This window comes from Salmo trutta, chromosome 14, assembly GCF_901001165.1.
Source record: "Salmo trutta chromosome 14, fSalTru1.1, whole genome shotgun sequence".
Classification (NCBI taxonomy): Eukaryota; Metazoa; Chordata; class Actinopteri; order Salmoniformes; family Salmonidae; genus Salmo; species Salmo trutta.
Window position 1 is genome coordinate 9,557,706 of NC_042970.1, and position 14,255 is coordinate 9,571,960.

At 44.5% G+C, this 14,255-nt stretch overlaps 1 protein-coding gene across 2 annotated transcripts in view; it reads left to right on the forward strand.

The window, feature by feature from the left end:
- LOC115207348 (rho GTPase-activating protein 40) overlaps nt 1–3,398 on the forward strand; it is a 32,346-nt gene extending 28,948 nt beyond the window's left edge. For both annotated transcript variants that reach the window (XM_029774372.1, XM_029774371.1), the window contains exon 15: nt 2,061–3,398. In XM_029774372.1, coding sequence (XP_029630232.1) covers nt 2,061–2,176 — 116 coding nt within the window. In that variant the 3' untranslated portion in view covers nt 2,177–3,398. The remainder of the gene's footprint in view (nt 1–2,060) is intronic.
- The last annotated feature ends 10,857 nt before the right edge of the window (nt 3,399–14,255 follow it).

The window sequence follows — 14,255 nt, forward strand, 5'->3', positions numbered from 1 at the left end:
CCTCCCCATACCCAGACTATCTACCAGCCTCCACCCCATACCCAGACTATCTACCAGCCTCCACCCCTTACCAGACTATCTACCAGCATCCACCCTATACCCAGACTATCTACCAGCCTCCACCCCATACCCAGACTATCTACCAGCCTCCACCCCATACCCAGACTATCTACCAGCCTCCACCCCTTACTCAGACTATCTACCAGCATCCACCCCATACCCAGACTATCTACCAGCCTCCACCCCATACCCAGACCATCTACCAGCCTCCACCCCATACCCAGACTATCTACCAGCCTCCACCCCATACCCAGACTATCTACCAGCCTCCACCCCATACCCAGACTATCTACCAGCCTCCACCCCTAACCCAGACTATCTACCAGCCTCCACCCCATACCCAGACTATCTACCAGCCTCCACCCCATACCCAGACTATCTACCAGCCTCCACCCCATACCCAGACTATCTACCAGCCTCCACCCCATACCCAGACTATCTAACAGCCTCCACCCCATACCCAGACTATCTACCAGCCTCCACCCCATACCCAGACTATCTACCAGCCTCCACCCCATACCCAGACTATCTACCAGCCTCCACCCCATACCCAGACTATCTACCAGCCTCCACCCCTTACCAAGACTATCTACCAGCCTCCACCCCTTACCAAGACTATCTACCAGCCTCCACCCCATACCCAGACTATCTACCAGCCTCCACCCCCAGACTATCTACCAGCCTCCACCCCATACCCAGACTATCTACCAGCCTCCACCCCATACCCAGACTATCTACCAGCCTCCACCCCATACCCAGACTATCTATCAGCCTCCACCCCATACCCAGACTATCTATCAGCCTCCACCCCATACCCAGACTATCTACCAGCCTCCACCCCATACCCAGACTATCTACCAGCCTCCACCCCATACCCAGACTATCTATCAGCCTCCACCCCATACCCAGACTATCTATCAGCCTCCACCCCATACCCAGACTATCTACCAGCCTCCACCCCATACCCAGACTATCTACCAGACATGGGTTCAACTACTATTTGAAATCTTTCAAAAACTTGGAGTGTTTGTTTTCTTTCCATTCTTTCTAATGCTATTTAATTGCATCAGGCAAGCTCAATTTAATAAATTATTTCAAATAGACTTTGAATCCCGGTTTGCTATCTAATCAGGCTGAGAGCCACATTAGAAGGTTACATGAGTGACTCTGACATGTGCATGTCTTTCTGCTGATTGAACTGATTACGCTGGCCAGGCCTTACGCAATGAACTGGAGAGAGAGGGGGGCCGCGAGAGGGGTGGGGTGGTGGGGGTGGGGGGGGAGAGGGGGAGAGGGGGGGGGGAGAGAGGAAAACAGGGGATAGAGAGAGAAAGAGAGAGAGGGAGAGAGGGGGGGAGAGAAAGAGAGAAAGAGGGAGGGGGAGAAGGGGAGAGAAAGAGAGAGAGAGAGAGAGGGGGAGAGAAAGAGAGAGGGGGGAAAAGAGAGAGAGAGGAAGAGAGGGAGAGAGGGGGGTTAGAGATAGAGAGGGAGAGATGGGGGAGAGAAAGAGAGGGGGAGAGAGAGAGAAGGAGAGAGGGAGAGAGAGGGAGAGGGGGATAGAGAGAGAGGGAGAGAGGGGGGATAGAGAGGGAGAGAGGGGGAGAGAAAGAGAGGGAGAGGGAGAGGGGAGAGAGAAAGAGAGAGCGAGAGAGAGGAAGAGAAAGGGGAGGGGGGAGACAGAGAGGGAGAGAAAGAGGAAGGGGGGAGAGAGCCAACGGTGTGCATCTGCAGTTATCGGAGCAGACAAATGCTTCCAAATGTAGCTACTGCACTGTTATGAACTGGACCCAAATAATTCACACACCACTCATAATGTACGTGCATTCACAGACCAAAAACAAGGCGGAGTTTAAGTTTTTCGTTTCAAACTGTTTTCAGTATCTCTCTTACAGAAGAGATTTTTTATCTAAATGATAATAACCTGTATAAAAACGTGTTAAATGACATAATCTGTCCCTCAGTATTGACTCTGCCTTGTGTTGTTCTGTTCTGTCCTGTAGGTGAGCACTGCCTGGACCCAGAGACCTATCTCCTGGACCTGTACAACAACAACCCCAGTGGAGAGTGGGTCATCAAACAGAAACCACTGACCACCAGTAGGGGACTGCAGATATAAGACAGGGACAGGAGGAGGGAGAGACCAGCAGGGGGCTTCAAGAGCCACCCAGAGGAGGGGAGACCAGCAGGGGGATTCAAGAGCCAGCCAGAGGAGGGAGAGACCAGCAGGGGGCTTCAAAAGCCAGCCAGAGGAGGGGAGACCAGCAGGGGGCTTCAAGAGCCAGCCAGAGGAGGGGAGACCAGCAGGGGGCTTCAAGAGCCAGCCAGAGGAGGGGAGACCAGCAGGGGGCTTCAAGAGCCAGCCAGAGGAGGGGAGACCAGGTGGAGTGGAGGAGAAGAGGATGATGCCACCACAAAACATCTCAAGACTGAGCCCTCTATCTCCCCAAAGCGGGGTAGACCAGACTTGGAGAAGTAAAGCAGCTACTGCTGAAAAACACACCACCTCCAGACTTCAGGTGGAGGAGTGGCTGAGCTTGTGTCTGAGGCTGCTTCCTGGCTTGTCAGCTAAGCTCTCAGGCTCTCAGCCAATCACTTCCCAGCATCCGCTGAAGCCCAGATGGGGATCTGATGCAGCTGCCACCGAGTCTCTCTATCTTTCTTTCTTTCCCACTCTCTCTCTCTCTCTCTCTCTCTCTCCATTCCTTCTGCTCAGGCCATTTGATCACAAAGTAATGAGAGAGGAACATGCACAGTCTATCTCTATTCCTTGTTTGTCTATTTCTTTAATGTCACACAGAGGGACAGTCAGGTACTCTGATGAACTGATGTAAGGGACAGGGACTCTTAGGTCCCTGTCCCTGATGGCTCTTGGCCTCTGATGGCTCTATAAGAGGCCCTAAACACAGGGGACAGAGGGCATAGTTCTCTCTAAGGGATCAAAGGTCAACCTCTAAGACATGATTATTGGGAACTGTTGTTGAAGACAGATAGTGAAGCTGGACTTCAACCTTTCTGTTAGTTGTTTTGTTTTTGAAGGATTTTATGAAGTATTGAATATCACAATGGATTGACTATTTATAATTGGTTGGATGTATCTGTATGTAAGTAGTCATTAATGTTTTCCTTTTGAAATGGTTCAATAGGTGATTCTGATCGTAACAGTCATGTAAGCTCATCCACTCTTTTCGGGGACTTTTTTCAGACAGTGGTCTTATTCTTGTAAACGTTTTGATCAGTTGTACTTTGCTGCGGTTCTGCATATTTATTCTCTAGTCCTATTACCCATGTGTCATCGTTTCTTTAGAATACACTTCTATATGAAATCTATGAATAGTGTTTACACGTTTTGGTGAAGCTTGGACATTGCATCATCACATCAATATAAAGTATACACATGACAACCTATCATGACAACCTATCATGAATTTACACATCTACAACCTATCATGAATTTACACATCTACAACCTATCATGAATTTACACATCTACAACCTACCATGAATTTACACATCTACAACCTACCATGAATTTACACATCTACAACCTACCATGAATTTACACATCTACAACCTACCATGAATTTACACATCTACAACCTACCATGAATTTACACATCTACAACCTATCATGAATTTACACATCTACAACCTACCATGAATTTACACATCTACAACCTACCATGAATTTACACATCTACAACCTACCATGAATTTGCACATCTACAACCTACCATGAATTTGCACATCTACAACCTACCATGAATTTACACATCTACAACCTACCATGAATTTACACATCTACAACCTATCATGAATTTACACATCTACAACCTACCATGAATTTACACATCTACAACCTACCATGAATTTACACATCTACAACCTACCATGAATTTGCACATCTACAACCTACCATGAATTTGCACATCTACAACCTACCATGAATTTACACATCTACAACCTACCATGAATTTGCACATCTACAACCTACCATGAATTTACACATCTACAACCTACCATGAATGTATGTTACTCTTCTGATGACACTCAGACATTACAGATGCAACCAACAACACATGTATTTACACATCTACAACCTACCATGAATGTATGTTTAGCTACAAGTCTCCTCAGAAGTGACAACAAGAATGTAACAAACTGCATAGATCTCATCTCAGTCACAGCAGTTATTGGTTCAGTCATTGTTCAGTCATTGGTTCAGTCATTGGTTCAGTCATTGGTTCAGTCATTGTTCAGTCATTGGTTCAGTTATTGGTTCAGTTATTGGTTCAGTCATTGGTTCAGTCATTGGTTCAGTCATTGTTCAGTCATTGTTCAGTCATTGGTTCAGTCATTGGTCAGTCATTGGTTCAGTCATTGGTTCAGTCATTGGTTCAGTCATTGGTTCAGTCATTGTTCAGTCATTGTTCAGTCATTGGTTCAGTCATTGGTTCAGTTATTGGTTCAGTCATTGGTTCAGTCATTGGTTCAGTCATTGGTTCAGTCATTGTTCAGTCATTGTTCAGTCATTGGTTCAGTCATTGGTCAGTCATTGGTTCAGTCATTGGTTCAGTCATTGGTTCAGTCATTGGTTCAGTCATTGGTTCAGTCATTGGTTCAGTCATTGGTTCAGTCATTGGTTCAGTCATTGTTCAGTCATTGTTCAGTCATTGGTTCAGTCATTGGTTCAGTCATTGGTTCAGTCATTGGTTCAGTACAGAGTCAGAGCCACAGCTTCCTGTTCTATTGTACTGCCATTTTAGGAGAGAGAAGCGAGCAGCAGTGTAATGACAGCCAGCATCCATCACACGGTGTAATTCCCTGTCTGTCACACGACCTACTGATGCATCGTCACAGTGTATTGCTTCATGTATTGGTTCATGTATTGATCCATGTATTGGTTCATGTATTGGTTCATGTATTGGTTCATGTATTGCTTCATGCATTGGTTCATGTATTGGTCCATGCGTTGGTTCATGCATTGGTTCATGTATTGGTTCATGTATTGGTCCATGTATTGGTTCATGTATTGGTTCATGTATTGGTTCATGCACTGGTTCATGTATTGGTCCATGCGTTGGTTCATGCATTGGTTCATGTATTGGTTCATGTATTGGTCCATGTATTGGTTCATGTATTGGTTCATGTATTGGTTCATGCATTGGTTCATGTATTGGTTCATGCATTGGTTCATGTATTGGTTCATGTATTGGTCCATGTATTGGTTCATGTATTGGTTCATGTATTGGTTCATGCATTGGTTCATGTATTGGTTCATGCATTGGTTCATGTATTGGTTCATGCATTGGTTCATGTATTGGTTTGTGCATTGGTTCATGTATTGGTTCATGCATTGGTTCATGTATTGGTTGATGTATCAGTTCATGTATTCCATGAACATTACCACAGAGGAGTCAGTTCTTCTGGTTGATACAGAGGGTAATACATGGGTGTTATACGGATGTTATTATCTCTGCGTGTGTGTGTGTGTGTGTGTGTGCGTGCGTGCGTGCGTGCATGCTTGCTTGCTTCATTACACAAGCCCAATTGGGTAGAGTCCTGAGTCCATGGCACAGTTCAGTACCCCGGCACAAAGCACTGATGGAACACACACACACACAGCCTTCTGCTGACGTTAATCAGAGGAACTAGGTCACCTCTAAAGCTCTGTTCTCCCTCAGGGGAAGTAGTGACACTATACACCACAGTCCACAGTACATGAGGAGATATTGACGCAAGCACACACGCAAGCACACACGCAAACACGCAAGCACGCAAACACACACACACACAAACACACATGCAAACACACACGCAAACAGCTGACCAATAACATGGGCCACATGTACAGCATGTGGAGAACTGACGTATTGGAATGTTCAATGTTCCGTGTCTTCTACACTAGAACGTGACGTCATAAACACGTGTGTGTCAAGATCTGAGGACTCGACATGAGGAGTAACGGAAAATAGAGAAATGTATTTTACTGTAATAACCTGAGTGGACTGAATGTCTTCAATGAATGGACTTTCATTTGTAATAATCTACTCACTATCAAATGCTACCGTAATGCTCTGAAAGACATGTACCCTACTGTAGGTTACAATGGTAATTCTGTATATATGGTTTAGAACCAAAACCCTATATGGAATTACTGCATGCAGTAGGTGTATTTGTACTGTTTACAAAAGCAATTATTTTCCACTCTTGTCAAGTGAAAATAATTTAGGTAGGCCTGGTGCAAATATCTTTAAAAAAAAAAAATTGAAATAAAGATTTGTCAATAAATGTGAAAAAAATATTGCGAACTGTGTGTTATTTCACAAATATTGAATTTACGGAAAGACTATGGAAAGACTATGGAATTACTAAATCAAATCAAATCTTATTGAGTGTATCAAAGTGCTTGTGCTTCTAGTTCCGACAGTGCAGCAATATCTAACAATAATCTAACAATTCCACAACTACTTAATACACACAAATCTAAGTAAAGGAATGGAATAAGAATATATACATAAAAATATATGGATGAGCGATGACCGAGCAGCATAGGCAAGATGCAACAAATGGTATAAAATACAGTATATACATATGAGATGAGTAATGTAAGATATGTAAACATTAAAGTGGCACTATTTAAAGTGACTAGTGATCCATTTATTAAAGTGGCCAATGATTTCAAGTCTGTATGTAGGCAGCAGCCTCTCTGTGTTAGTGATTGCTGTTTAACAGTCTGATGGCCTTGAGATAGAAACCATTTTTTAGTCTCTCGGTCCCCGCTTTGATGCACCTGTACTGACCTTGCCTTCTAGATGGTAGCGGGGTGAACAGGCAGTGGCTCGGGTGGTTGTTGCCCTTGATGATCTTTTTGTCCTTCCTGTGACATCGGGTGGTGTAGGTGTCCTGGAGGGCAGGTAGTTTGCCCCCAGTGATGCGTTGTGCACCACCCTCTGGAAAGCCTTGTGGTTGTGGGCAGTGCAGTTGCTGTACCAGGCGGTGTTATAGCCCAACAGGATGCTCTCAATTGTGCATCTGTAAAAGTTTGTGAGGGTTTTAGGTGACAAGCCAAATTTCTTCAGCCTCCTGAGGTTGAAGAGGTGCTGTTGCGCCATCTTCACCACACTGTCTGTGTGGGTGGACCATTTCATTTTGTCCGTGATGTGTACGCCAAGGAACTTAAAACTTTCCACCTTCTCCACTGCTGTCCCATCGATGTGGATAGGAGGGTACTCCCTCTGCTTTTTCCTGAAGTCCACGATCATCTCCTTTGTTTAATTGACATTGAATGAGAGGTTGTTTTCCTGACACCACACTCTGAGTGCACTCACCTCCTCCCTGTTGTTGGTAATCAAGCCTACAACTGTTGTGTCATCTGCAAACTTGATGATGGAGTTGGAGGCGTGCATGGCCACGCAGTCATGGGTGAACAAGGAGTACAGGAGAGGGCCACACAGCCTTGTGGAGTCCCAGTGTGGAGATGTTGTTTCCTACCTTCACCACCTGGGGGCAGCCCATCAGGAAATCCAGGACCCAATTGCACAGGGCGGGCTCGAAACCCGGGCTCTCGAGCTTAATGATGAGTTTGGCGGGTACTATGGTTTTAAATGCTGAGCTGTAGTCAATGAACAGCATTCTTACATAGGTAATCCTCTTGTCCAGATGGGATAGGGCAGTGTGCATTGTGATGGTGATTGCATCGTCAGTGGACCTATTGGGGCGGTAAGCAAATTGGAGTGGGTCTAGGGTGTCAGGTAGGGGAGAGGTGATATGATCCTTGACTAGTCTCTCAAAGCACTTCATTATGACAGAAGTGAGTCCAATGGGACAATAGTAATTTAGTTCAGTTATCTTAGCTTTCTTGGGAACAGGAACAATGGTGGCCCTCTTGAAGCATGTGGGGACAACAGACTGGGATTGATTGAATATGTCCATAAACACACCAGCCAGCTGGTCTGCGCATGCTCTGAGGACGTAGCTAGGGATGCCGTCTGGGCTGGCAGCCTTGCGAGGGTTAACACGCTTAAATGTCTTACTCACGTCAGTCACGGAGAAAGAGAGCCCACAATCCTTGGTAGCGGGCGGCGTCGGTGGCACTGTATTATCCTCAAAGCAAGCAAAGAAGTTGTTTAATTTGTCTGGAAGCAAGACGTCAGTGTCCGTGAAGTGGCTGTTTTTCCTTTTGTAGTCTGTGATTGTCTGTAGACCCTGCCACATATAGTACGTCTTGTGTCTGAGCCGTTGAATTGCGACTCCACTTTGTCACTTTGTCTATACTGTCATTTTGCTTGTTTGATTGCCTTGCGGAGGGAATAACTACACTGTTTGTATTCGGCCATATTCCCAGTCACCTTTCCATGGTTAAATACGGTTGTTCGCACTTTCAGTTTTGAGCGAGCGCTGCCATCTATCCATGGTTTTTGGTTAAGGTAGGTTTTAATAGTCACAGTAGGTACAACATCTCCAGTGCACTTCCTTATAAACTCACTCACCGAATCAGCGTTTAAGATATTATTCTCTGAGGCTACCCGGAACATGTCCCAGTCTGCATGATCAAAACAATCTTGAAGTGTGGATTCCGATTGGTCAGACCAGCATTGAATAGTCCATGAAAGGCTATGGAAAGACTATGGAAAGACTATGGAAGACTATGAGACTACGGAAGACTATGGAAAGACTATGAGACTATGGAAAGACTATGGAAAGACTATGAGACTACGGAAGACTATGGAAAGACTATGAGACTACGGAAGACTATGGAAAGACTATGAGACTACGGAAGACTATGGAAAGACTATGAGACTACGGAAGACTATGGAAAGACTATGAGACTACGGAAGACTATGGAAAGACTATGGAAGACCATGAGACTATGGAAGATTATGGAAAGACTATGGAAAGACTATGGAAGACTATGGAAGACTATGGAAGACTGTGGAAGACTATGGAAGACTATGGAAGACTATGGAAGACTGGAAGACTGTGGAAGACTGTGGAAGACTATGGAAGACTGGAAGACTGTGGAAGACTGTGGAAGACTATGGAAGACTGTGGAAGACTGTGGAAGACTGTGGAAAGACTATGGAAGACTATGGAAGACAATGGAAGACTGTGGAAGACTATGGAAAGACTATTGAAAACTATGCAAGACTACTTTTGAAGACTATAGAAAGACTATGGAAAGACTATGGAAGAATATGGAAGACTATGGAAGACTATTGAAAACTATGCAAGACTACTTTTGAAGACTATAAAACACTATGGAAGACTATTGAAGACTGTTGAAGACTATGGAAAGACTATGGAAGACTATGGAAGACTATGGAAGACTATGGAAGACTATGGAAAGACTATGGAAAGACTATGGAAGACTATGGAAGACTATGGAAGACTGGAAGACTGTGGAAGACTGTGGAAGACTATGGAAGACTATGGAAGACTATGGAAGACTGGAAGACTATGGAAAGACTATGGAAGACTATGGAAAGACTATTGAAAACTATGCAAGACTACTTTTGAAGACTATAGAAAGACTATGGAAAGACTATGGAAGACTTTGCAAGACTATGGAAAGACTATTGAAGACTGTGGAAGACTATGGAAAGACTATGGAAGACTATTGAAGACTATGGAAGACTATGGAAGACTATGGAAGACAATGGAAGACTGTGGAAGACTATGGAAAGACTATTGAAAACTATGCAAGACTACTTTTGAAGACTATAAAACACTATGGAAGACTATTGAAGACTGTTGAAGACTATGGAAAGACTATGGAAGACTATGGAAGACTATGGAAGACTATGGAAGACTGTGGAAGACTATGGAAAGACTATGGAAAGACTATGGAAGACTATGGAAGACTATGGAAGACTGGAAGACTGTGGAAGACTGTGGAAGACTATGGAAGACTATGGAAGACTATGGAAGACTATGGAAGACTATGGAAGACTGTGGAAGACTGTGGAAGACTGTGGAAGACTATGGAAGACTGGAAGACTGTGGAAGACTGTGGAAGACTATGGAAGACTATGGAAGACTATGGAAGACTGGAAGACTGTGGAAGACTATGGAAGACTATGGAAGACTATGGAAGACTGGAAGACTGTGGAAGACTGTGGAAGACTATGGAAGACTGGAAGACTGTGGAAGACTGTGGAAGACTATGGAAGACTATGGAAGACTGTGGAAGACTGTGGAAGACTATGGAAGACTATGGAAGACTGGGAGCACGCACGTTCTCACAAAACAACAACAACTACAGCATCTCTGTGCTAGTAATGGTGACTGGAGAGGCCTAATCAATTGATAGATGAACCTTGTAATGGTGGAGGGTGTTGTAGGCTGTTCTGTGTGTTCCTGATTAAATGCATTAGCCCCTAGAAAACTCGTCTTAACTAACTAGCTCATCAATTGAGAATATTCTAGGATTTACAGGGCCGGGATTTAGTCCAACACTAGGCTTGATATACAGTGAGCTACAAAAGTATTGCATATACATCCAACAAATTTGTGGAGTCACAAGCTTGTTGTAGTCAGTGAATGCTATAAATATGGGACCAAATACTTAACTGTTTACTACTTTAATACACATAAATACCCAAAATGTTTCCAATGCTTTTGCTCCATATACAAATATAATGTAATTTCAAATTCAAAGTTTTGGAGTATAGAGACAACAAAAAATCTAATATTTGTCACTGTCCCAATACTATTGAAGCTCACTGTTCAGAAAACCAACCCACGATGTAAGAACATGTCTTTAAAATACAAGGAAAGGATCTATTTCAGAGAAGTTACATGTTCAGTGTTGAATACCAGGCTAATACAGCTGCTCCTAGTACTACAGTCTTATTAAACCTCAGAGAAGCAACATGTTCAGTGTTGAATACCAGGCTATTACAGCTGCTCCTAGTACTACAGTCTTATTAAACCTCAGACACTGAAAAGGCCTCCTGTTGCCGCATCTAAATTACTGTAATCATAAATGGAAATGAGCTGTTATTGCATAGAGGTGATGGAAGGATCCCCCTACCCCAAACTCTCTACCCCTCTACCCCTTTACCCCCGACTTCCTAAACCACACCTCCCTACACACTACTCTATCCACCAATCACAGTTCTGTGTCTTCCTCATTCAAGAGCCAATCGTGACATGCACTTACAATCCCCACTTTCTCTGTCTTTCTCTGTCTGTTCTCCATGGCCAAACTGGCCTCTGTTTTGTGGTGGGCCAGAAGTCCTTTATAGCGTTATAAAGGACAACTTTCGATAACAATTTATGATAATGACGCTCACATCCAGAAGTTACGGAAATGTATATATTTTTTTATTAAAATACACGTAATGAAAAATACATTGACTTACTGCACTGCACAGCTAATACACTGTGTTCCTCTCAGTCACTACACTGCACAGCTAATACACTGTGTGCCTCTCAGTCACTACACTGCACAGCTAATACACTGTGTTCCTCTCTTTCACTACACTGCACAGCTAATACACTGTGTGCCTCAGTCACTACACTGCTCAGCTAATACACTGTGTGCCTCTCGGTCACTACACTGCACAGCTAATACACTGTGTGCCTCTCTTTCACTACACTGCACAGCTAATACACTGTGTGCCTCTCAGTCACTACACTGCACAGCTAATACACTGTGTGCCTCTCAGTCACTACACTGCACAGCTAATACACTGTGTGCCTCTCAGTCACTACACTGCACAGCTAATACACTGTGTGCCTCTCAGTCACTACACTGCACAGCTAATACACTGTGTGCCTCTCTTTCACTACACTGCACAGCTAGTACGCTGCGTGCCTCTCAGTCACTACACTGCACAGCTAATACACTGTGTGCCTCTCAGTCACTACACTGCACAGCTAATACACTGTGTGCCTCTCTTTCACTACACTGCACAGCTAATACACTGTGTTCCTCTCAGTCACTACACTGCACAGCTAATACACTGTGTTCCTCTCTTTCACTACACTGCACAGCTAATACACTGTGTGCCTCTCAGTCACTACACTGCACAGCTAATACACTGTGTGCCTCTCAGTCACTACACTGCACAGCTAATACACTGTGTTCCTCTCTTTCACTACACTGCACTGCACAGCTAATACACTGTGTGCCTCTCGGTCACTGCACTGCACAGCTAATACACTGTGTGCCTCTCGGTTACTACACTGCACAGCTAATACACTGTGTGCCTCTCAGTCACTACACTGCACAGCTAATACACTGTGTGCCTCTCTTTCACTACACTGCACAACTAATGCACTGTGTTCCTCTCTTTCACTACACTGCACTGCACAGCTAATACACTGTGTGCCTCTCGGTCCCTACACTGCACAGCTAATACACTGTGTGCCTCTCAGTCACTACACTGCACAGCTAATACACTGTGTGCCTCTCTTTCTGCAGTTGACATGTCTGGTTTCATTGTATCAGATATTCCTCAAGTTGAAAGGATAGACTGATATCAGGGCATCTTACAACTAACTTCTTCTCTAAAGGAAATGTGTAGAAAATACATGATCTGTTGTCTAGAATGAAAGGGTGAGAGAATGAACTAATGCAGTGAGGTGGAAGACAGACATATAGAAGTCTGAAACAGAGAGAGGGTCAGAAGGAGGAGGGTGGAGGAGCGGAGAGTAGATCAACAATGAATGAGAATGTCTCCCCCCTCAGTCACATGACCTCTCCCCCATCCTCCTCTCTCCCTCTCTCTGCTCCTCCTATCCTCCTCTCTCCCTCTCTCTGCTCCCCATCCTCCTCTCTCCCCTCTCTCTGCTCCCCATCCTCCTCTCTCCCTCTCTCTGCTCCCCCTATCCTCCCTCTCTCTCTCTCTCTACTCCCCCTATCCTCCTCTCTCTCTCTCTGCTCCCCCTATCCTCCTCTTTCCCTCTCTCTGCTCCCCCTATCCTCCTCTCTCTCTCTCTCTTCTCTCCCCCTATCCTCCTCTCTCTCTCTGCTCCCAGCCAGGGGTGGAATTCAAGCATTTATCAGTAACATCCAGCCCTGGTGTTTCCTAGCAACATGGCATGGATCATTTAGCTGCCCATGCTCTAGCTTACCAAATTACCATGTAATGATGGGGCCTGGGTGTGCGTGTGTGTGCGTGTGTGTGTGTGTGTGTGTGTGTGTGTGTGTGTGTGTGTGTGTGTGTGTGTCCTAGCCAACTGCATTTATAGTTTTTCTGCATTCAACCAAATGGCTCTCTGTTCACTCTACTACTACACACTTCTTTAAACTCAACAATATCAATAGCACGTTTAACGAAAACACACACACACACACACACACACACACACACTACAAGAGGTGATTCTGTCAATATGTGTCACTCAGCTTCAGCAGGTGCATAAAGTCTCTGTCAATGGAGACCAGGCCAGGAGGAATAGGTTCTCTGCTCTCAAAGCCTCCTGCCTCAGAATCAATTAGCATTTAAATGAATGATGCACGTAATAAACAGACAAAATGCTATCTGCTCGGAGAGAGGAAGGCTGCTGGGAATACATCGTCAAAGAAACATCAAAGATATTCAAATATCCATTTTTCCTGTTTCAAGAAAAAAGGAAATCCGTTTAATTAAAAATAAGTCTGAATTGAATAGGTTTACAATAATGAAAAGCACAAAAATATCCATGTAAAAAGTCCCATTAATAAAACAGATAATTAAAGATGAAATGATGAGATCAAAACACAGCCATTATCTTTGAATATGCTGGGGAGAAAACACACTAAACAGAAACCCTTCTTCAAATGACCAAATAATCATTTTATTAACAGAATTAACATACAGTATATATTTATATCTGATTCATTCAAATCAGATGGATGGCGCGTGCTGGTGAACACAACTACACTACGCATACACCCATTCACACACAAACACACAGCTCAATGGGGTTCCCTGCTCACATGTCAGTTCATTTCTGCCAGGCTGCAGACCGCAGACACTCTGAGATGATGGTGACACACTCACACCTCTGGCTGTTCTATCCACCATGTCACATCACACCAACAGACACCCTCTCCCCTGGGGCACCACGAATACTGAGACACACACTCACACCAGCTCAGTGACAGAGAGAGAGAGAGAGAGAGAGAGAGAGAGAGACAGAGAGAGAGACAGAGAGAGAGACAGAGAGAGAGACAGAGAGAGAGACAGAGAGAGAGACCGAGAGAG